We start from the raw sequence: 25592 nt of genomic DNA, 5'->3' as shown, positions 1-25592 counted from the left end.
TCGCTCATTCTGCTATTCATATCATTCTGCTGCGTCGATCTTCAATGGAATGAGTTACAATTTTTAAGGCAAACTTCCGTTTTGCTCCAGCATCATCAACAGTTATCGTATCGACACAGCACACATTTAGAGTAATAAAATTGTCATTAAGGAGTCCTTGCGATCATAATGAACTCATTTAAGAGTCCGAAATGAGGGTGTTTCCCTTGCTGCACAAGTGAACATATATGAGCTCAAACTCTTACATCAAATGGGTCTTAACATAAGTTATTTGTAACATTTGTATTGTTGTTGATGGGATTCTAACAGCATAAAAATGCTGCTTGAGAGACAGTCCTTAGCTGGTAATGTAGAACCGACGCTCATTTCGGACTTTTTTCATGACTCTTACCATAAATAACTTATTTTGGACTCTTTCAAACTCATTTATGAATCTCAATGGACTCCAAAATTGCTTTCTCTCCTGGCAAATATATTTATGTATGTTATAAATATCAGCTAAATCGGAAGCATCATCCGGCGTATTGGTGTCTTGGAAATAACAGTGAAGCTGTGAAAACTTGTATGGAATCCGTTGAAAAATTGTGAGTCTATTATCCAAAGAAAAAATCATATATATATGTACATATGTATACCACAAAATAAATCTATGATACAATTTTCGGTAGGAATTGCGAAGTTTTAATACCCTGTTATTTCCACAAAGTGCTGACTCATAATTTGGATCAAAGTCATACTTATATTTACATATAAAGGGTTTTCCAATAAGAGGTGTTGGTAAAAGATCAATGGTTTCGTTGCTTGTGTGGCACGTAGCGCCGTCTTGTTGGAAATAAACGTTGTCCAAATCAATACCATCCAATTCTGGCCATAAAAAATCGTTAATCATCTCTCGATTGCGCAATCCATTCACCGTAACTGTTGCTCCAGCTTCATTTTCGAAAAAATTCGGTCCAATGACTCCGCCGGACCATAAACCGGCTTTTCAACAATAAATCTTGGATTTTCTGAGTCCCAAATCCGACAATTTTACTTGTTGACCAAGCCACCGAGGTGGAAATGGGCCTCATCACTCAAGATGATTTTTCGTTGGAATTCCGGATCATTTGCATGCATTTCAACGACCCAATCAACAAAGACACGACGTTGTAAATGAGCGGCCGGCTTAAATTCTTTTGTTAGCTGGACTTTGTAAGCCTTAAGACAAAATCCTTATGCAAAATAGGGTGTAATGTAAAGCCTAATCCCAAAGAATGACGAGGAATGGACAAACCTGGGTTTTCTTCAATACTTTCGGCTACAACAGAAATATTTTCGGCTGTTCTTGAGCGAAGTGCACGGGTTTTATTCTTAACATGACTAACTTATCCCAACAGCTCGAATTTTTTCACCAATTTCTGTATTGCGGCCCGAAAAGGTGCTTCACGATAACCCAAAAATGTTCGAGTTTTACGAACCGTCTCTGCCAAATTTTCACCATTTTTATAGTGAATTTTAATAGTTTCAATGCGTTGTTTAAGCGTGTATCGTTCCATTTTTATTAATGGCGTAGTTTCTACTTGTCGAATATAAAAAAATGACAGTTCAAAAGTGGCATCTACCGAAATAGCGGGCTATCCAAAATAACACCTGTTATTGGAAAAACTTTTACAATATGTATGAGTCCTTTATGCATTAAAATTTCTTTTGTTTTGATAATCATACTTCTTGCATAGTGCGACATTTTTCAGACTCATAAATTCTGGGTGCTCCGAAAACGTTTGCGACGGAATACTTTCAAAATTAAAATATTCGTAAACTTTTTACTCATTGTTATAACAAAGACGCTGTGTGGATCTTAAAAAATTTGGACGGATCTTGAGATTATTATAAAGCTCATACAGCTCTTCGGCCCGTCCTTCGTGCAATAAATTTCCATTGGAGCATCTTTCTTTAAAAGGCGCTGAAAGGAGTTTTCGCAGAATAAGTTAAGTTCTCTGCTATGAAGGCTAGGAACAGCAGTTACTTGGGAATAAATAAAATATACATTAATCATAGCATACGACCCCGTTCGATTGCTCGAAAATTCTCATACGGCTTATGGAAAACAGAAGTATTGTCCTTAATAGACTTAGGTATTTCTAAACTCAGCTTTGGGGTCTACATGAATTTATCGCTAATTATTTTTTTATTAGCACTTACATAACAATGCGTTTCGCTAACAAACCAGCGCACTGTGCAACGCCGCAGCGCACACAACCTGTCAGCCCGTCTCATATCTCATTTTTCAAGTGTATCTTTTCCGCTAGCGCGTAAGGAAAACGAGATGTCTTCTTTTTTACACCTTGCCAAGTAGCTGCTTGAGTTTTTTCCGGTTCACAGCCAACAGGCCAGTAACAGCAATAAAAAATGTTTCATATGTGCACATGCAAAACTTGAGTTTCCCTTTGCAGCAGCACAACGCAACAAAAGCGTGACGACGGGAGACGAAAGGAAAATGCAACAGAAAACATAAATTGAAGATGTTTCATAAGTTTTTAATGGCCCAGCGAGGCATGTGACGCGTTGTTGAATGATCGCATTGGTTCGTTGGATGGCACAATGCCACTGCAGTTCACCAAAGACAAAGGGGAGGGAGGAGGCTTAGCCGGCTACACCGACAACGGTATTGCAATTTTCAAGGCACACTTGCACATTATGAAACAAGAAGAGTGAATAAGCTGCATAAAATTAAATAATCAGGTAAATGAGAGGCATTAACGAAGGAAGCTAACGGCTAGGTTGCAGCTAACATACATATGTACTTACCTATATGTATATATATACATTATTTTTTGTTTATGCATTCACTTGAGTATTTATTTGCAAGCATTCCACACAGCCAAGTGAAAGTTTTCGGCTCTGCAAGCGCGTCAAGCACGTTAATCAAGCGCCAAAACACGATGAAATGAGGCGAAATAAGAAAAACAAGGTGTATCTGCTTTTATGCAAGCACACAAACATACTTAAGTGGCTGGCATTGTGACAATTGCCAGCTGTTGCGCACTGCGCTCGTTGACCATTTGTTTACACTACCCATTAAGGCTTAAACCAGCTTAGGGATTGCGCGCCATGGTGCGGAATAAGCGAACAAATGTTAAAAGCAAAAACAAATACTCGTACAAAAATAATGCATACATACATATGAACGCAGGTATGTTGCAGCAGATAGCCAGTAAAACGTGTCCACTTTGGAAAAGCGCCAGCGAGCGCAACGGTTTTGGCCAAATGCATTTGCAATGACACTAAACGAGCCGAGAATGCGAACGACAATTAACGCAACAAATCAGGAAGTCAACTGCAATACAGCAACGCACTTGGAATACGTTTGCGAACGCAGGTTTGCGCCTTTGCTTTTGTTTGCTTGGCGTTGTTCACAACTTTTTCATTTTGCTCCTACAAAACGAGTTGGACTCGCAGCTATTGTTTACAACTTGCAGATTTAGTTTCCATTTTTGATACGTTTTTTTTTGTGTTTGTTTGCTTTTGACTTACTTTTATTTACATTTATGTCTACTTGCCGCAACTAATTGCCCTGTCGCTGCGCTCTAATGACTGTTGCATGCCTCCAACACACGGTTGAATGACTGTTTGTCATTGCCAAGTTGCAACAATGTTTATAATTGTCATGGTCACTCACCAAGGCGACGATAAGTTGAAGTAACTAATAAGCTGCAGCAGCTGTTGCAACTTGCTCACATGCCTACATGTATACATATGTACGGTATGTATGTTTATATATGTATGTACACCTGTGTGCAAGTTTATAGTAGCGGGGCGAATTGGCGAATGTTAACTAATTTTGTTTTTTTGTAAGTATGGTGCATCCTCCTACAAAAATCATATAAATTTAAATTTAAAACTTTGTGCAAATTAAAAAAAAAGTCAGCATATTTAATCAAAATTTCACACTTTTTAATTTGAATTTTTAGAAAAGTTACGAGTATGCAGTTAAATATCCCATTCAAAATTCGCTTAACTGAATGTTCCTCCATTTAAAAGTCTTCCGATCATGATTTTTATATGTTAAAAAAAAAAACATTCCCAACGTCAAGTGCAAAAACAAAAAAACTAGGGTCTGTCAGACTCACGCACGGTAGAAGTGAAACTTCTAAGTTGGTTGTTCCATGCATGGGAGCCCCGGTTTAGATCTCTCCCCCCTCTCTCGTGTTAAATTCAGGTTTTCATATTTTTTTTCTATATCACTCCACATAAATTTGTACTATTCATTTTTGTCCTTATTAGCTTCAAATTTGACACTTGGGTGCAGTGTTGAACTTGACGCTGACATTTCTTTGCACTTCCAATGGTATTTTTTGCCTACTTTTGGCGCGTTAATCAATTTGCTTTGATCACCGAAACGGTTGAAATGTCATTTTACAACCTTCTACTTCAACTATCGTCACTCGTTTGGCAAACGCACTCATTGTATCGCTTCGTATCCTCCATACCTACCATCTATTTACTTCACAGCAGTTTCTTATTGCTTTCCCGCATACACACATTCAATCGGCGCTTTATCTGATACTCACACACAGCACTCATTTGCACGGGCTATGGCTATCTATAATACCCGTTGTCGGTTGTCGATTGTCGGTTGCCTGCATGTCGCCAGTCTACTTCAATGCTTACTTGTGTGCTATATACATTTCAGTTCATATTATTTCGAAATTATTCGCTACAGGGTGTGCTAGAGACGTTTGCATTTTTGCACTGGTTTATCTTCTAGAAGAAGAAGGCCAGACGAAGTATTTCGTTGTGTAACTAAGTATTCTTCAATAGAAATTTGTTCAAATACCAGTGTCAAACCAATTTTTAAAGCGAAAATCCTCTATTATAGTCTCCACACGCTATTTACTTGTATATAAAAGCGATAATTGCGGAACATAACATGCATATACAAATTAATGAGAGAGAGCGAATAGGCGAGAGTGGGAAGGAGCAGCTGCTCCTTGGCCCCGCCCATTTGACGGATTTCGGTAACGCACCGAACTTACCGTTTCACTCGCCTATTTTTCAATCTGCCTTGGGGCCCCCGACGCGCCTAAAGAAGTTTCACTTCAAAAATTGTTAAAAATCGATGCGATTTTTGTGTCACTTCAAACTTATATATTACTTTATGAAAATTCGAATGCCCTATAAAACTGAATACCCAGAAGTACTCTAAAAATTCTGATTAAAAGTTGAAAATTTCGATGAAAACTTTTTGAAGTTTGTTAAATATTTGTAAATTTTCTTCAACGCCTAGGTCTTTTAATTATGTATTAATTTTGAAAAATACAATAGTTAAAACTTGGTAATTCGTCACACTACTATTATTTTGAACACAGATGTACATACAACAACTTTATATAGATTGTCCCTCACTACAAGGTGAGCTTGAATTGATTACTGCGCATCATTTGCAGCCTTTGCAGTATCACTATCCATATCCACCTCTCTATCTTCTATATCACCGTCTCTCTTCTCTATCTCCCTCTTTCTCTCTCTAGTCCTATTTTTTTATGTTTATGTTTATTAGCGCGGCATTAATTGTTTAATGACAATAACCGCAATCAAGGTGCCTATGATAACTAACTCAGTGCCACACAGTTTTTATTTCACTTATGAACACTTTGCCACATGAATTATTAGCTTCCGTTTTATTTTTTATGCGAACAATTTTTATAGTCGAATGTGGCATTCACCTCGTCCGTTTATACTCTTAATTCCAATCGGAAATGCTCGCTGGAGTGCATTTTTATGCAGAAGTTCAAACGATCCTAGGTTGCAAGCAATTTGTCTACTTCTTTGACACCATGCACTTTGCACTTTATTTTTCAGATACTAAACAAAAATTTCAATATCTATTTCACAACATACTCCGTTGCAAAACTATAAAGGCACCGCATATTGACCAGTTTTGCCATTATTCTCTATTTATTTTTTAATTTCAGTTATTTTTTTTGTAAAAATATAGTTTATTCTATAACAAAAACGTTATTAAACCGAGCCTCAAACTTTGTGCAAGAATTACCAAAAATAAGACAAATTTTCATCGACATTACAAACCTTTTATTCAGAATGTGCGTACCCAAATTTACAGCCATAAAAAAATAGAAGTATAATTAGTTGCAAGTATAAAGTGGCTCATAACACTTGTTTACTTTTGATAATTTTTTCCTCTGCCGTTCCTTCATTGCCTACATACATACATATATACGGTGAAAATACGCAACTTCGTCAAGGAAAAAAATTATCAAAAATCAACGGTAACTTGGAGCTACTTCAAACTTCCGCTTTATTATACTGAACTTTAATGGGCTGTTAAACTGCATACCCAGAAATTTTCGAAAAATTCTTAATAAAAATGAAGTGTGAGAAGTTTTTCTAACAAAATCTGTTCTCGCAAATTCCGAAGCATAATTAATAAATATTTTGTCGATTAGCGAAACTGTTTTGGGAACTTCATATGCTTATAATTCTTGCCAAACAAAGAACTTGTGGATAGTTGCAAAACTCTTCAACAAAAACGAAGGGGCATGTGCGTTTCAAAAGTGCCTGGTTAGTAATTATTTTTGTTGTTGTAACACAATCCCCATAACTATTTGTGGAATGCTGTTGGGGTGACAATTTTGGATCATTCAGGCAATTTAGAACCGCCTGCTATAGAAATGGTGACTAGGCTCTGGGGTCGCCTTTCTAAAGCATTGTACTAATTCTGGACCTCTATTTTATGTAGTTATCTGACAAAGCACACAGGAAGGGTACAAACTGCATACGTGAATTTACTGAGCCCCAGTGTGAACATCTTACTGAACGCCAATTTTCATTCTATCCCATATTTCATGTATTCATTAGTGCTGGCCTCATATGTACCTGAGGAAAGTTTAATTTTTCACAGATTCAAGAGGATGACTTTGGCGCTACCACTTCCTTTATCGTGTAACTAGTTGATACAAGTAATCCTCAATCTCAATGATTCTTGCAATCTGAACCCCATTCGCGTACGATAAAATAAACAATTAGAATGTGAAGTAATAGAGCCGCACATATTAGGCATCGTCAACAAGACAATAAATTTCCAATGACAAACGGTCTATGCAAGTTTATGCTGTGAAAGACAAGCTGCAAGTTCCCTTTAACCTATTAAGAATATGTGTCGTCTCAAGGGCAATGAGGTGTGATTCCGAAACTATTTTCATATTTATAAATGCTTATAAGTATAGGCATCGTATGAAAATCAGCGCCGAGCTAAGCAGTTGCGTTTAGATTTACTAAATGTAAATATGTATGCATGATCCATACCGAAAGGCAGCTTGAGATATGTCGGCTGTAGGTGTAGAATATAACCGCCAGTTTAAAACTGTATAAGAACGAAACGAAAATTTCGATTGCGCATCTTCATAGTTCATTAAATTTTGGCATTATAACGTGTAAGTTTGAAGTAACTCGAAATTCGCGTCGATTGCTGGCCATTTTTGTTTTTCTTATTGAGGGTCTTCTGCATTTTCTCCATATAAAAAAATTACATTTGCAAAAGAAATCGCATTTATCATATGGAAAAAAAATGCTTAACAGCGTTAAGGTAGAAACTTATAAAAACTCAATTTTGATTAAAAAAAAATTTAATTACAGATAAATAGTCAAACTTTGCCGCTACTATTATGGATACAGATATATTTCCCAGAGCATGGGCCGAAAATCATTTATATCTTATTTCGCCTAGTCCTATTTAAAATTCCAAACGTTTTCATTTTTTTTATAAAAATTCTCTCAGATTTAAATGTGTGTATGTATGTATGTTTGTATCCAATCTTTCTGCGATAATTCTTTCGAATGCGTAAATTGCGCTGCCTTTATGACTACAAGATTGTAGCAGCATTTCCTTGAAAAATTGTAAGTACAACTGCCATAACATACGAGTTTGAGAGTAGGAATAGTTTGAATAATTAATGATACTCCGCCATCAATTCGGCTGGCCAACAATACGATGTACTATGGGTAAAATCTAAATTTTGCTACATTTTAATTTGTATGTGTTAGTAAAGGCGACAGTGCTAGTAATTTTGTAAGTCACTATTATTGGGCGAGTAGAAGCAATTGTTTGTTGTTAACCGCAAATGATTTGGTAAACTCTTAAAATGTTTTGCAACTAAGTAAATGATAAACCGAGAAAATGATGGAATATAAGCGATAACGCAACTAAAACTTCCACAAAGCTGGGTCAGTGGTTGATGTCACCACTTAACTGTGCTGATGTAAATCCTTGGTTGTGTTGTCAGACCAGGCCAGACCACACCAGACCAAATTAAAGTAACTAAATGTGATACAGAAGTTGATGTTAATGTAGAGTGGAATCATCATTGACGCATCGCTAACACTAGAGCCCTGCCTCCTTCAACTGTCCATGTCACCGTTAGGAAGTGGATGAAACGTTTAACAGAACTAAATAATATTTTCTTAAATAATTTTGTTTTTAAATTAAATTGTATCTTATAAAATTACTAGTTTATTACAAACAATAATTTCATAGAAAATATTTTTTTAATAATAACCATAATATTATAATACCCGGCATCCGTTGCTATGCCTCGTTGAATAAAATCAAAACAACCAATCAGAAAAATATCAAGCAAAGTTATTTTTATGAATTTTCTATCTCAAACCGTTTTTGAACTTTGCATTTGGGTCATAGTTGAACAGCTTATGCGGATTATGAAGTCTAGAGTGTGCTATAAATAGTGGGGAATAAGAAAAACTAAGATTTTTTAGATTACATTTAAGCAAATATTTGATAATTAGTGACGAATGAGAGTGGTGGCGCGGCCTGGGGGCTGTGGGAAGGGAGTTCCATCATAAAAACCTGCCTATAACCTTCATTGGGTGAAAATATGAATGTGTAAAAATGTGTACGTCATTTGGTGTTGTTGTTTCGTAGTGATGCGCGGACAACGTACAGACATTCACCTTTATAGTATAGATAATAGGACTATGAATAAGTTCGTGCGGTTTTTTTTCGAAATTTGAAACTTTATTGACGTAAAATGGTTACAAATTTAATATTCAAAATATTGTCCATCGCTTACTACTACTTTTTCCCATCTTTCTGGCAATTCACGGATTCCCTTTGTGAAAAATTCGGTCGGTTTTGCCGCAATCCACGAATTGATCCATTTTTTGACTTCATAGTAATTACGGAAGTGCTGGTCAGCCAGGCCATGTTGCATCGATCGGAAGAGATAGTAATCGGATGGCGCAAGGTCTGGACTATACGGCGGGTGGGGTAGGACATCCCATTTGAGCGTTTCTAAGTATGTTTTGACCACTTGTGCAACATGTGGCCGAGCATTGTCATGTTGCAAAATAACTTTGTCGTGTCTATCGGCGTATTGCGGCCGTTTTTCTCGCAGTGCTCGGCTCAAACGCATCAATTGTCGTCGGTAGACATCCCCCGTAATCGTTTCATTCGGTTTCAGTAGCTCATAATACACAACACCCAGCTGGTCCCACCAGATACACAGCATAACCTTCAGGCCATGAATATTCTGCGCCGACGTCGATGTTGAAGCATGGCCAGGGTATCCATACGTTGCCCGACGTTTTGGATTGTCGTAATGGACCCACTTTTCATCGCCAGTCACAATTCGATGCAAAAAACCCTTTCTTTTGTGCCGTTGAAGCAGTTGTTCGCATGCCATAAAACGGCGTTCAACGTCTCTTGGCTTCAATTCATACGGCACCCAATGGCCTACCTTTCGGATCATTCCCATGGCTTTTAAACGTTTGGAAATGGTTGATTGATCAACTCCCAAAGTTTTTGCAACCTCTTCTTGCGTTTGAGCCGGATCTTGATCGAGCAATTCCTCCAATTCGGTATCCATGAACTTTGGCGGCGCACCCTCGCGTTCTTCGTCTTCCAAGCCAAAATCACCACTTTTAAAGCGTGCAAACCACTTCTGGCACGTTCGCTCAGATAGAGCATGCTCACCATAAACTTCCACCAAGATACGATGACTTTCGGCTGCTTTTTTCTTCATATTAAAATAATGAAGAAGAATTCCCCGCAAAAACACATTATTTGCACGAAATTCGACATTTTCAAGTGTGGTAAAAATATTGTTGTTTACGCTTCAAATAAAAAACTTATACTGACGTTTGTGCCTTACGACAGTAGCTCTCCAATGAATGTTTGGAAATGTGGATCGATGGAATAATAATCAAGTTACGCCATCTGTTGTAAAACCGTAACGAACTTATTCATAGTCCTATTACATTTTTTTTAAATAATCAAAAACGTTTCATTTCAAAAAACTCTCACCATAATTTTCAACATTGAATATATTTTTTCAGTTCACTTGCCTACAAATAAACCAATTTTTTAAACGAATTGTTGACAATGTTCAAACTTTTTGGATCACTTGCCATCAAATTGCTCAATAGAATAATAGTTGCTCACTCATAATTGAAAATTTCAACGAAAATTCAAACTCAGTTACCACTTACAGTGGTAAATTTGTCCATGGGTCATGGCTAAAACTGAAACCATGCCATGTTCAATGAACAAGAAATTAAGCAAATCTATTCCCATATTTTGGGTTGTTCAATTTGTTTAGAAAAATGTCTTATCGCACCCACAGTGAGTACATTGCTTAGTTGGTTGGGATTTACACTGATACAGTTTTCGCATTATCTTATTCCTATCGTTTTTTTTTTTCTTAAAATTTACAGCAACATCTCTTGAAATTACGCGTATATGTATGTGTGTTTGCAGCTATGTAAAGTAGAAATGGGTGCACGTGATGCCAAGCCGCCAGCTATAAATTCTGGCTTTACGCTCCTCAATGTTTCCACGGGGAGCAGCCCAGGGAAGCGCTTGAACTTTAACGAGTTTACACTTAGCTGAATTTTTTTTTTACTTGGCTCAAATCCACCGGGCATGCGGAAATGTTGAATTTAACTAAACTTAGATCTTTGCCACATAAATGTTTCTCTATGTATTCGTACTTGTAGGTTGGTAGATTTGAAAGTCCAGTGTGGCGACCAAATGATTACGATGCCCAAGAGGAGCAGAATGGAGAAAAGTTGATATGTTGCAAGTATGTGTAGCATTACAATCACTTCAATCAGCGAATGGAGAAGTATTTTTATGAAGTTAAAAAAGCGACACCTTGCCACTTCTCACACTTCAAACGTTTCGCTGAGGTTTCAACCTGCACTAGAGGTGATGCTATTTATGTTTTGACTGAAATCACTTGTTCTTGTCAGTTGATCAGTTGCGCTTCTACCTTTATATAATACAACTGCTTTTGGGAATAACACACTTGCCTGCCACATCTCTTCTCAAGTTGCTCTTGGTGGGAGTGCTCGATTTATCCTTTTTGTGGTTTTATTATTTTTGTTTGTATTTTTTTATGTGTGTGTGGCGAGTTTGTTGATCTACAACGCATAAAAATCCCTATGTTGTGTGCTTTATTATTTAGTAATCGATGCTGTGTTATGGGATTTGCTGGCGCATCCTGTACCTAAAGGCAACCCCAGCTGAATGAATCACTTCTCATATATCCGCAAAAAAGGATTGAATTGGATTGGTTTTGAAATGAAATAATTTTTTAGCGCTTCAGCGCTTTGGCTGGTGCTGCTGTTGCCGGTATTGACTACAGCTGGCATTAACATTGGCTTGTGCATCCTTTATGCGTACGAATATGTTTGTGTGCCCCATACGTGCCTGACGCAATGACAGTGGCAATGAGCCATTCTGTCGCATATTTAATGAGCGACGGGTTGAGTTTGTTTACATTTACATTTATTGTTGCTACACATAACTCCAACTACGTTTCCAAACACACCGGAATGTGTTCTGCTCGCCATCTCCTGTGCGCCATAGTCCCCTCTATACTCATGTATCTTTTTGTTGCTGCAATGAATAAAAAATTGCACATTCCACCACATTTCAATTCGAATGGTTCTCTGGTCCATATACTTTTTTTTTTTTTGCATATTCTTTTGCAGTAACGAAATCGAAGCTTATCAAATATTTAGGTGTAAATTTAAACGAAAAATAAAAAAATGCAGTCAAACGGGGAAAATGCCGAAAAATGGTTTCGAATGTAATGGCGAAAAAACTCGGAATGCGGAAAAAATTTATTTGTATTGTAAAAATGTAATGTCGGGTTAACCTCCATTGACTTTATGATAATGCACGGCAGGATGCGTGCTCACACATATGCCACAGACATGCAATACACAACAACATATGTACATATATGCCCGGTTGTTGACTTAAACTTATTCATACGCATCAGCACGTGCCCATAGCCGTTATCAGAAAGCACTGCAAAATAAATTCAAAGCCGAAAAGCTGAAGTATATTCGTACACATCACACAAGTGAAACGCTCATTACAGATTTCTTGGCGCTCAAATATGTTTTAGCTTGATTAAACTCAAATCTCTGATATATTTAAGTTGGTCATCATGATTACTCACTCAGTAATTTCAGATTTTTCTTAGAGTTCCATTCTCTAACGTAACTCTACCAGTTTGAGTAGGACATTCCTTTTTGTATAATAGATTACGAATCGGAAGCAAATGCTTAATTGGGTACAGACGCATTCCAAATGTATTAGGCCATGACCTGGTAAAGCTTGTATATCAAGTATAAATTGTTATCCATATAATACTATTAATATCGATTTTCAATCGACTATAATTGTCCAACATCAGCAGACAGTTTATGAGCTCTAACCTCTTCTTGTGGCAGGTTGGATAATGCCCCTTTCCCTACAACACAAAAGAGCTCTGAGCCCATAGATGCTCGTTCTATGCGAGTTTATAAGCAATCTCATTTCCTTACATACAAATATGTTCGAAGGGGTTTTAGCTTGATACGGCACTCCATTCCCAGTTTTGAGCTCACCAGATAGGATATAAGGCCTTATTAGCCGCTTGGCCGTTCGATAAGATTACAGTGCGCGTTTCCGGTAGTTCTATTTGGTATTGAAGTCTACATATATATACATAATATATATATATATATATATATATATATATATATATATATATATATATGTAAGTATTTCTACCTGAAAGCTGATGGTCTATTTTTACGTTTATTTCAAGGTAACTTAGCCTCCGTCCAAGTATCCCAGCTAATGTTACCATCGTCAGTTATAGACTCGTTCGATGGTCTATTTTTACGTTTATTTCAAGGTAACTTAGCCTCCGTCCAAGTATCCCAGCTAATGTTACCATCGTCAGTTATAGACTCGTTCGCGAAGTAGATTGCTCTTAGCCGCTTTACTTTCAGGGCCTCGAGTTCTGATATTTCAAAGGCAGATTTTATTTATAATTTTATTAATATGTGTATTTAGTAATTTAAATATTGCATTGTAATCTAATAATTAAGAGCTTTACAGTCTAAACAAGTTGTGTTGCCAGACGCTCACAGATATGAATGTATGTATACGCATACGAATGTACTGCTCACTGAATTTATCACTTCCCGCGAACATACTAACTCTTTGATTTACAGAAAAATGTGCATTTTCTAGGGTAAAACAAAATAAAATATATATAATTATTTTTATACGATAATAAATTCGGGTTTTTTCGTAAAGAGACCAAATAATATTTTTTTAAAGTAACTTTTTAACTTCAATTTTTCTATTAAAAGAAATTTTATTTAACTAAAACAAAAAAAAAATTTACATTCAGTCATCCAGTTTTTAACCTTTGCTAGCCCCGAAGGTCCTAGTAGCCAGTGTGCTAATTAAGTTAGAGTTATATTGTACATATCCCCTATAAATAATAATAATAATAATAAACCTTTGCTAAATGAGTTACACATTAAAAAACTTTTAAAACAAATTTAATTTCTTTTTTACCAAAATTCTCTTTTATGACGTGTTAGAAACTTTTATTCAAACAGCGCACATGACCAACAAAAAAAAACAAATACTAAATGGCAGAAAAAAAATATATTCATAAAAAACCAAAATTTACTTTACATTCTGACATCCAGTTTGAACAAGTTTTTTTAAATTGAAACATTTGCTCAAGAGTGAAAAATTAAAAAAAAATATATTTTGCTTAAATTTTGTACCACTGCCACTCAAAGAGTTGTTAACCTCCGCGGAACCTTGGATCACCTTAGGGACGTGGTTGATTTAAGCAAAAACGGGCATTGCATGTACTTATGCGTATGTATGTATTTATGCATGATCACATGTACATATAATATGTCGAAGGGGCAGCTTTCAAGCGTCTATTAAATGTATGGCCTGTAAACCTCTTAATTGGCCGCAAATTAAAATTTTAAATCCAATTAAAAGTGGCACAAACAAATGTTATTGCGACAATAAAACAACTGAAAGGATTTGTGATGCGTCCACATTTGCGCTTATCAGCGATATTTGACCTTGAGCAGAGAGTGATTTTTCCCTTCTCGCATTATTAGGGTCTGAAGTTTCAGCGCTCGTAAAGAAAACAATGGATGAAACCACTTATTTAAATTTATTGAAAAATAATTTATTGCAAGTGTTGAAAAAAAAATCTCAATGCAATTGAGTATTTATGGAGTGTTTTTGAGCGAAATATAAGAAAGATCACATAGGCAACGGAAGGTGCTTGAAATGAGTGGGAGCAAATAACACCGGAATATACCAAAACACTTCAGTGTTAATAGGAAAAGGCTACCCTACAAAATATCAGTCAGTAAGAAACTTCATGAAATTTTTATAAATTTTTAAATTTACCTAAATAATTGTGAGTCACTGTATGTACAATATTTGCCTACCCGCATGAATCCACAATATTACGAGGGGTGCCTTTTATATGTCGGGATTAGAGAACAAAAAAAAATTTTAATAATCGAAAATCACTTTATTGTTTTTCAAAATATTCTCCATGAAGATCTATACACTTTTGCATGCGTTTGAACCAATTGTCGAAGCACTTTTGCCACTCTGAATGAGGTACCTCCAAAACATGCATTCTGAATGCCGCAACCGCTTCTTCAGGTGTCGAAAAACGTTGACCTCTCAGTTTGTTTTTTACGTACGGGAATAAAAAGAAGTCATTCGGTGCCAAGTCAGGACTATACGCCGGATGACCCATTAATTCGATGTTTTGGGTGCTCAAAAATGCAGTTGTTTGAGCCGATGTGTGAGAGCTCGCATTGCCCTGGTGAAGAGTGATCCGTCTTTGGCGATTGGTTTTCCTAATTTCTTGGAAGACAATTGGCAAACAAATGGTTGTGTACCACTCAGAATTTACTGTTCTGCATTGTTCTAGTGGTACGGTTGCGACATGTCCAGTTTTTCCGAAAAAACAGGCGACCATTTGCTTGGAAGTGCTTCGTGCGCGAACAACTTTTGTTGGATTTGGCTCATCTTGAAACATCCATTCAGTCGACTGCTGTTTACTTTCGGGCTCATACGTATAAATCCATGATTCATCACCTGTCACGATGTCATAGACGTGTTTCGAAGCCCCGCGATCGTATTTTTTGAGCATTTCCTTCGACCAATCGACACGAGCCTTTTTTTGAGCGATTGACAAATTGTGTGGGATCCAACGCGAACAAATTTTTTTGACAGTCAAATGTTTATGCAATATTGAATGTATGCTGATCCCACTAATACCTAAGATTGTCTCAATCTCACGATAGGTCACATGACGATCTTGCAATATCAGTTCGCGCACAGCATCAATGGTTTTCGGAACAACAACTGATTTTGGACGACCTTCACGAAATTCGTCTTGGAGTGAACTACGACCACGATTGAATTCACCATACCATCGATAAACACTGGTCCTTGATGGTGCTTCATCGCCAAAAAATGAATTAAGTTCATCCATGCAATGTTGCTGAGTTAATCCACATCGAAAGTTGTAAAACATAATCGCACGAAAATGTTCACGATTTAATTCCATTTTTGGACCGAGATGAATCTTTTAAGTTACTGTAAACAACACAAATAGCGTTGGTATTTCAAAACGTTCTGAGTACGTAAAAGCCAAAAAATGTCAAACTTTGCGATACAACTGTCAGTTGCCAGATTGCAACACCAGGGTTGCCAAATCCCGACATATAAAAGGCACCCCTCGTACATATAGTATATCGCTTGGCGGCCGCCGTAGCCGAATGGATTGGTGCGTGACTACCATTCGAAATTCACAGAGAGAACCTAGGTTCGAATCTCGGTTAAACAACAAAATTAAGAAAAACATTTTTCTAATAGCAATGGCAAACCTCCGAGTGTATATCTGCCATCAAAAAGCTCCTCTTAAAAAATATTTACCGTTCGGTGTAAGCGCCAATTATATATATGTATATATATAGCGCTTATTCACCCGTCATTTCTGTCATTTTATAAAGTAAATCGCTGTGTTTAATGCAAATTTGTTTCTACTTCTAAATTTTATTTATGTGTTTTGCATATCCACCAACCGTTATTACGATGATTCGCACCTATCAATTGACGTTATAGCCTGAATGTTTGTGTCACGTTGCGAAAATAACAATTATCGTGGCCTGAACAATAAATCTATGGGGATCAGTGCAGGCTTTGAAGCGACATTTAACCCTTGTTGATGATAGCGACTACGAAATTGGAGTGAGAGAAAGTGAAAAACATTTCAAAGCATATTTGAATTCGCAGTAAAAAGTGTACATACATAAATATATTATATATAGTTGGTATAATCTTCGCACACATATACAGACTTATGAATGTATGTGTGTCGCAAAAATGTCGCAAACCTGCAAGAGCACCTTTGTGATACACTTTTTAAGTTACTCAACATTCACGCCCGCCACGACTTAAAATACGCGAATGATTCGTTTCACTCCCGCCATAAAAAGCAAACTTCACATATCCATATTTGAGTAGCAATTCACGGAATTTCCTGCAATAAAAATTCACACGGTGATTCAGACATCCCCCATCCACCTGTTTGGGGTGCAAAATCCACTTGTTTTAAGAGTTGTTTAAAAAGTAAAGCGCTCAAATAAGCACAATTTCAAATAAAACAAAACACAACTGTAACTTTGTATCTCTGTGTGGTTTTCTTGTTTCACCGCTAGAGATTTGTAAGCAGAAAAAAAACACACACTCAACTGCCTTAAGAACCATTCGTATGAGTCCTGCTGCCTGTCACCTTGCAGCACTGGGGGACATTACACTTTTCCGCCACAATTTCGCGGCATTTTGGTGGATAATGTACACTTGACATTAAAGCTGCATCATCGTGGGAGGCATCACCTGCCTACGAACACTCATACAACGGGCATAAGAATGAGCGCCGAGTTGTATGCAAAATTCAAATACAATATTTTTGAATTGTTACAAAGCCCAAGAGAGCTAAATAAAATATTTAAGAACTCCTCAGTAACAACAGAGAACATAATAACAAGAAAAACAAACCTTGCAGCAAATTGAGCGAACAGCACACCAACTGCGGGATGAAAAAAAGTAACAGAAGTAGCTACTGCAGTCAAAGCAAGGCCAAAGAGGCAAGTGAGTAGCACAGTTGTAGCGCTTCAGTGATATGCAGTCACACCGACCGTGGACATCAAGTGATAATCATATTCGACTTAACTGTCCCTAGTGAGGCGGAAAATATGGTGCTAAGCAACTTTAAGGCGGAAGATGGTGTGTTTTGGCCACATCGCTAAAGTTGATTTTTCTAGAAAATATTATTAAATATTACATGGCGCAGTAGAAAGCAAAGTTATTTTCAAATACAACCTGAATCTCTTCTTTGTCGATTAGCACTAAAATTATATAAATGGTTTTTACCCCGTCCAAAATAGCTCGCCAGCAGCTTCTTCTTTCTTAAGTAGATAACGCCATGTCAGGCGAACATACCAGGAGAACCCAAATTCTTTACTTCCTAGTCCCTACGCCGCATAGTGTGGGATTTTTAAAATGTAGGGGAACTAAACTAATAAAAATAGTTGGTAAGTGATCATGAAAAAGTCTGATTTGTGTCTCGTCTTACAGCACAGCTCCTTAATGTCGTTATTATTTGTTCGGAAAAGATTGAAGACGATCTGTAAAGAACTCGTATCCTGGCTGTACCTAACGGCATTTGGTGTGCCATTAAACCTGCTTTCTGTTGAAATTTTTAGAAAATGCAGCACTTCTTAACATTTATAACATTTTTCTACTAATCTTTTATTGAGTGCAAACATGGAGGGGCACAATGTCCGATAAATAGTTGCTTTATTACGTTGGTCCATTAGACGAAATTTTCGTTAGTAAAGTGCCATTGTGTTGACTGGATGCCTTCAATGTACATTCAATCGCTTCTTACAGTTCTGAAATTTGACTTGGTTTATTGTCAATAAATTTTCCTTTTAAAGAATCACAAGTAAAAAATCAGGCCACGTTAGACCATATTGCATAAGGCACATCTGCGATGAGTTTTTTTTTGTTTTGTTTCATTTACCATAATACAGGTTGCATCGCCTCGTCGAAACTATATAACTTATAGATCAACTTCAGCATTTTGAACAAGACAAACTTTTTATCTTATGGCAGCAAAGGCCGTTGAGCATGACCGCGCACGTCAGCCACATTCCTAAGGAAAAAAAGTGATAAATTCACTCCATTAGTCCAAAAGGCATACCAAACGGTCAGATGCTTGTTGTGCTGAGATATCACTCTTAGTTTCTCATCGCCCGAAATAAGACAATTCGGTTTGCTAACTTTGTCATCTCAAGTTCAAAACACTCCTAATCAAAAATTATTTTATCTAAAAATCACTAATCGTTTGTTGTTAAAACAAATTTTGAAACAACGGAACACGAGCAAGCGTCTGATCTCTTCTCTTCTTCTCGTTTAATCAGGTCAATATATGAAAAATGTACGCCATTTTAAAACTATCAAATTCTTCTTGGGCAGTGGATTTTTACAATCTCTATACGTGGGTCGTCCATGAGGCCAAACGTCAATATTTACATATGCCCACGCTATACGAATGACATAAAAAATTGTGTTAAATTCACGATAGGCGGTATTGATAGAACACGCTTTACGTGACATATAACCTGAGTGATTCCACGTAAAGTGATCTAAGTACTTTGGGCATGGTCTTCAATCTCACTCAAACTTGGTTTGTTTGTAGCCTTTGGGTTAGTAAGAAATAAACCGGTACAGTTATAAACAAACTTAATTATTCTAAGATTTATTCAATGTTGAAAATTTTCGTATGGAGTTTTTTAAAATAAAACATGTTTGGTATATTTAACATATTTATAATTTTTTTTTTATTTGTATCCTCAAATTAACTTCGCAAAAATTATATTTTCCAAAAAAATTTTAAACTTAATTTAAACTATTTTAAACTCTTTTTAAATAAAAAAACAATTAATTAAAAAACAAATTTTTGAAAAATTCTGGGAAAATACATTTATTTTTAGGCTCAAAATTTTAGAAAAAAACACTTTTTGTCGAATCTGTAAAACCCGCTTCTTTCAGTTTTCTTTCTTATTTCTTTCATTAATAGCTGAGACTATGCTCCGTGATCCCTGAAAGTTTCATGCTCAAAATACTTGGATCACTTGACAAGGAATCGCTCAAATCTCAAATCTCTGCTAGTGAGTTCGATCCATCTTTGTGCACGAAACATCGAAACCATTGAAACAATTTCTCTTACAGCGATCGTCTCCAGGCGTGATTTGACGACTACGTGAATACATTTTTGATATGAAAAAACCAAACACCATAAGGGTGTAAATTCATCGGCTTCTAAAAAATATTCACCAAAAATTGAACACGGCGGAAAGCTCTCATTTAGGCTGCACCTATCATTAATATTTTGCTCTCTTATCTTAAACTGCCTTTCGTTCAGCCTCTTCTCTCTACTCGTATTCTAACATTTAGGAAATATTCTTCTCAGTGATAATTTTTATTTACCGACTCCAATGTGTCGTTTACGCGCGCATTCCCGCCGGTGTAGTTTTCATTTTTCAGCAAACTTTTACAAGTTTGTTGCTTGTCAAAGTTGCAACGTAAAAACAGTGTTCCCAGTTTTTACCCTCCCTGGCATTGTCAACTTGCTGCACATAACAAATTGTTGTTTAGAAGTTTTATTGTTGTTTCGTTTTTGCTTTCTTATGTACATTTTTTTAAACTTGCATAATTTTTTAACAATCCAAATACATGAGCACTGCATGTCATACCCTAATTGGCGCTGAAGAGCGAAATGCCTCCACTAACGTCTACAAGCGGTCTCCATGGGAATTTTTATTTTTTGGAAATTATAAAATACTCGGCGTTATTGCTTTAATAGCCTAAGTTTTTCTGCAAAATGTTAGAAATAAACAAAATATATTAAAAAACATAATAAAAATAAATTTCAACTGTTTAAATATGCGATTAATACGAAAAGTTTTAAATGCGTCTTTCTCTAAACTACATTTATGTAAAACCCAAGTCGACCAGAGTCATAACTCGAACTAATATTGACTTGAAATGGAAATCAAATTTTGCCTGATGAAATTAACTATGAGAGTTTAGGTAATGGGACGGGGAACTGCAGTTTCTGGCCTTTATGCGTTCTTCACATTTTGTATAGTAAAAAAAAAGATGGATTTTTTTCGATTTATTGTAAAGTGTTGTTTATTGTATACGAGTGTTTGTTATTTATATTTTTATCCTTGTGCACTTTTAGAGTTGTCAGTCGCCATCTGATATTCCCATTGGAAGGTTTGACATATTTCGCCATAAACGCATTCAGAATGTTTTGATGTGCCAGCCATATTATGGAATTGAACCGTGCACATTTTCCTGCGATTTTTCATAATTTTTACTATCCTTTAGCACCGTACAAAACTAGCAAAGTGAATTTTTTCGTGAAAGCTACTCGCGAAGTGAATATCGTCCCAAATCAGTTGTTGTGCCAGAAAATGTGGACCCCGATGAGAGATACAAATTATGTGACTAACAAATAAGAAAATAAAGAATCGATTTAAGTTGAAAACAGCTACCTATTTTTTTCCTTTTTGAAATGTATTTGTTTGTGAATGCTTTGATTAATGCTTTAAATCTTTTGATTTTATAAATAACCAAGAATAAACCTTTCAATTTACTTTGCATTGTCCTTATTAGATTTTTTTACCAGGGAAACCAGCTAATAATATCGTAAAAATCGATTCTGTGTTGATCACTTGTCAATGCAAAAATGAGTATTTTTATTCTCATGCGAATAACTTTTATAACTAATGAAGCACTTTTTTTTCATTTGTTTCTTATATTTATTTCCCAATTTTTACAAACGTTAATTTTAAGAAATGAGTAGGTTAGGTTAGGTTGAAGCGGTTGTCCTGTGGGACACACTCAGGCTCATAGCCCATTGTGATGCCGCGTGGGGAACTTGTCCCTATCTCTCCTAAAAGCAGTGTGTGTTTTTCAACAATTTTAAAATATCTCTGATTTCTATAGAACTGAGGTCTTCTAACTCATTAAAAAATTGTCTACCCAGAATTGTAAACCTGCGTCTGGATAGAGCAGGGCAGCGGCACAGTAGGTCCGAAATTGTCTCTTCCTCGTCCTCATCTAGACAACTTCTACAGAAGTCATGTGTTTGCACACCCATCCTTTAGGCATGTCTACCTATTAGGCAGTGCCCCGTTAAGAAATGAGTAAAAATAAAGAAAATTTGGTCGAAAATCGTTTTCAAATATGTTTTTACAATTGAAAAGTTGCATATTTTTCCAAAAAAAAATGTGTTTTTAACTTTGTAAATATCTCGAACACATTAAGTTTTAACGAAAAATGAAGCAGATAGTAAGTTTAATTTCCTTTAAAATGGCAAATTACGTGTTTTGATCGGTTAACGGATTCCGCAGATATTAGAAATTTTTTATGATTTAACTTTTTTTCTTTAATCCAAAACCGTTATTTAGCGATATCACGAAAGCTACATGTGGATTTTCGCACTCGCCCGCTGTTTTTACATAGGAATTGGACGGCCTGGTTCTTGAGTGAAAAAAATTATTAGTTATTTGTAAATCAGTTTAATATATAATTCTGTTTGCCTTTGTGCAGGTTCTACCCGACAATAAGCTACCCGTCATTTGACCTTTTCATCACTAAAAGTATGCCCAACCTAAACAGCTAAAAAGTTGAAGGAGTTATCCCATGCATGGCAGTTAAGGCACTCCACTATTTGCTAACCTGGTAGTCACATCACCTTCTTTATATCTTCAATATAACTTACCCCATCACAAAAAAAAATGTAAAACCCTTACAGTGGCAATCAAAATAATAGCAGCGCGATATGTTGCAAAGTTTTGATTATTATTTTTTATTATTATTTATTTTTTATTATTATTAATTATTTTTTTTTTTAGTTTTTATAAAAATATAGTTTCTCCAGAATATTGCACACGTTTATATTGACTCAAAAGTCCAATTAATTTTTGATAATTTGTGTGTTATGCATTTTATTTCATATAACAAATACACTGTACATGCATTACACTTGTTAGCTAAGTATGCCATGTAGCTTAATTCAAAAATGTTTAAAACAAATACTTGGAATTAAATGTGAACTTTAGGTTTTCCACAAACTCATCCACATTTGCAAGAATATCAGGTCTTCTTAGCTGCCGAGCCACCGCAATAACGATTGTTTTTCATAAATTCTTAAGAAGCCGTAGCTGCAAAGCAGGCAGCAACCAACCATTTGTACCGCTAAGTCATCCAGTAACCCCGCACCGCTTTGACGACTTTTGGCAGAGTGCCATTTTGAACGATGGTTTCGCGCATTTCTCTTCAATTTTTTATTAGCCCTTGCCTCGGTTGTGTGTGTGCGTGTGTGTATTGGAATTTGTGTTTTGTTGTTATCCTGTTTATATCGCCGTTTGATGGAGTGTATCACACTCAATTATTATCAAATATGCACCTTCACTGATAATACAGCGCTGGCTGCCGCTGTTGTCGCCACTAACTTGGCAGCAAATGTCAATTTTATTTCCCTACGATGCTTTATATTCTGATGATGTGGGTGTAAGAGCCTGTTTTACACACCCCAATGTGTTATCGATGCGCTTAACCAACCCCTTAAAGATGTTGCCCACTGATAACATCCACCACATTCTCAGAATATACAAAAAGCAAAAGAAATCCACTCTGTAGAAGAATGTCGTTTGTCACATCATGAATTTCGTGATGATGCTGATGATGAATTGATTCACACTTGATGTTGATAATGTAATGTACTTTTTTTTTTTTTTTAATATTATTTCAATATTCAACAATTTACCTAATGAGACAGCCTTCTATAATCTTAATGTGAAAATAATTTTACTTGCAGTTTGTGTAGTGAACTACATCTATACTATAAAGGTGAATGACGTAAAAATGTTTATACATTCATATTTTCACCCAATAAAGGTTATAGGCATGTTTTTATGATGGAACTCCCTTCCCACAGCCCCCAGGCCACGCCACCACTCTCATTCGTAACTAATAATCGAATATTTGCTTAAATTTAATCTAAAAAATCTTAGTTTTTCCTATTTCTCACTATTTATAGCACACTCTAGACTTCATAATCCGCATAAGCTGTTCAACTATGACCCAAATGCAAAGCCCAAAAACGGTTTGAGATAGAAAATTAATAAAAATAATTTTTCTTGATATTTTTCTGATTGGTTGTTTTGATTTTATTCAACGAGGCATTGCAACGGATGCCGGGTATTGTAATATTATGGTTATTAATAAAAAATTATTTTCTATGAAATTATTGTTTGTAATTCTTTTATATACATATCCTAAATCTCTCAAAACTACTCCTACGCGAGCGGGGCCGCGGGTTAAAGCTAGTATGTATACAAGTACATACCTACTATATACACACATATTTATATAAATATATTTTCAACATTTAATTTCTAAACTCCTTCATTCAGTCTTAACCTTTTGCCTTTTTCATTACAGTTTTGATCGCGATCAACCATTCACATTCCAAATTGGAGCTGGTCAAGTGATAAAGGGATGGGATCAAGGCTTGTTGGATATGTGTGTCGGTAAGTAGAAAATCCAAGCTACTATGTCAGGTTTCCCCTTTTCACCATTGCATTCGTTTGATTCACTAATATTAATTATTGCTTTCTCCTGTACTTAGGTGAAAAACGTAAATTGGTCATCCCACCCGAGTTGGGTTATGGTGATCGCGGCGCTGGAAATGTTATTCCACCAAAGGCCACACTCCTCTTCGATGTTGAACTGATAAATATTGGAAACACTCCACCACCAACCAATGTCTTCAAAGAGATCGACGAGAACGGCGATAAGCAGCTGAGCCGTGATGAGGTAAACGTTTATGTATGGATCGCACTTTCTTCACCACGTAACTACTTACATTAAGACGTTATTTAAACGTTCAATGGAACTGGTGATGGTGGTGATGATGACTTATTGCATGTGTTCTCATAATTTTTTATGCAATTCTTGTGATTCTCTGCAATTCTTAAAAGCTTTTCTACTACGTAAATGCTATTATATACATATATACATATAAACATACAAATGAATTGGTATAAGGCTTATAAGAATGTACAATATTAAGCGTAATTGTGAAAAGAAAATTTAGTGCAAATCCCAAAAAAATAGAAGTGTCTAAACAAAATAGGATATTTTTAGTTCCGACATTTTGCTGTTGTTTTTTTATATCAAAATTTAAGTTACAATCCGAAAGAACCAGTACAGAGACGGCAAGTAGTCACCAAGCTGACGTTGCCAACGCTATAACCTCGTGACCTGCATACAGCCCCCGAGACAAAACGACAGCACCTCAACATTGTGGCCAGTTTTATCTGTTTTTATATTTTTATTTTGATCTTCAATATTTTTTTATTAAAGTATAATCCATTGTCTAATAAAAGCCATACGAATCCAAGCTCCAAGCTCTACGCATGAACTAGAAAAATTTTACAAAAATTTCATAATCATTCAAAGTAGAATTTCTAGAAACATTTGTGGCATGCAAATATGTATACTATAAATTTAATTGTAGTGTAATAAATCGCAAGTTTAAAGTTGCTTGAAAATCTAGTTCATTTTTTTATAACTTTTTTTGCTGACGGTGTTATGCTCTTTCTGCCAAATAAAAAATTACTTTGTACATTTGCATGCACACCTTTCGAAATAATAGGAGCGCGAAAAATCACCAAATTTTAACTATTTTTATTTTTTATGCTTTTCATTTTCTTTCATTCCAGTTTTTATCTTTTTATAAGAGTATTGCGCATTCTAAAGCAAAAACAATACAACTTAAATCTCCAAACTTGTAGAAAATGCATGAAGCTATAAAAAATTAGAAAAAAAATTTTGTACCAAAGTGTTCAACTTTTTTATCAGAATTTTTAGAAAGCTTTAATGTATGATATTTTATAGGACATTGAATTTTAGTACAAAGTGGCGCAAAATGAAGCATCTAAAAAATGATTTTGAGTGATGGAAATCGTTTTTTTTTTTTTTTTGCCATTACTTTACAAAACTTTGGATAGTTTGACGCCACCTTGTATAACAAAGATAGACCAATATTATTTCGATGATACCTCAGGCTGTAGTGACCTGT

The 25592-nt window shown here is 35.9% G+C and overlaps 1 protein-coding gene across 4 annotated transcripts in view; it reads left to right on the top strand.

Moving 5' to 3' along the window:
- Nucleotides 1-25592, top strand: part of LOC128866799 (FK506-binding protein 2) — a 65123-nt gene that overhangs the window by 36133 nt on the left and 3398 nt on the right. For 3 of the 4 annotated variants that reach the window (XM_054107785.1, XM_054107783.1, XM_054107784.1), the window contains 2 exons: nt 23951-24039; nt 24138-24337. In XM_054107785.1, coding sequence (XP_053963760.1) covers nt 23951-24039; nt 24138-24337 — 289 coding nt within the window. The remainder of the gene's footprint in view (nt 1-23950; nt 24040-24137; nt 24338-25592) is intronic. The other variant, XM_054107787.1, reaches the window with a different exon arrangement.

This window comes from Anastrepha ludens, chromosome 6 (assembly GCF_028408465.1).
Source record: "Anastrepha ludens isolate Willacy chromosome 6, idAnaLude1.1, whole genome shotgun sequence".
Taxonomy (NCBI): domain Eukaryota; kingdom Metazoa; phylum Arthropoda; class Insecta; order Diptera; family Tephritidae; genus Anastrepha; species Anastrepha ludens.
Note: the sequence above shows the minus strand (reverse complement) of the source record. Positions and strands in the feature narration are given on the sequence as shown.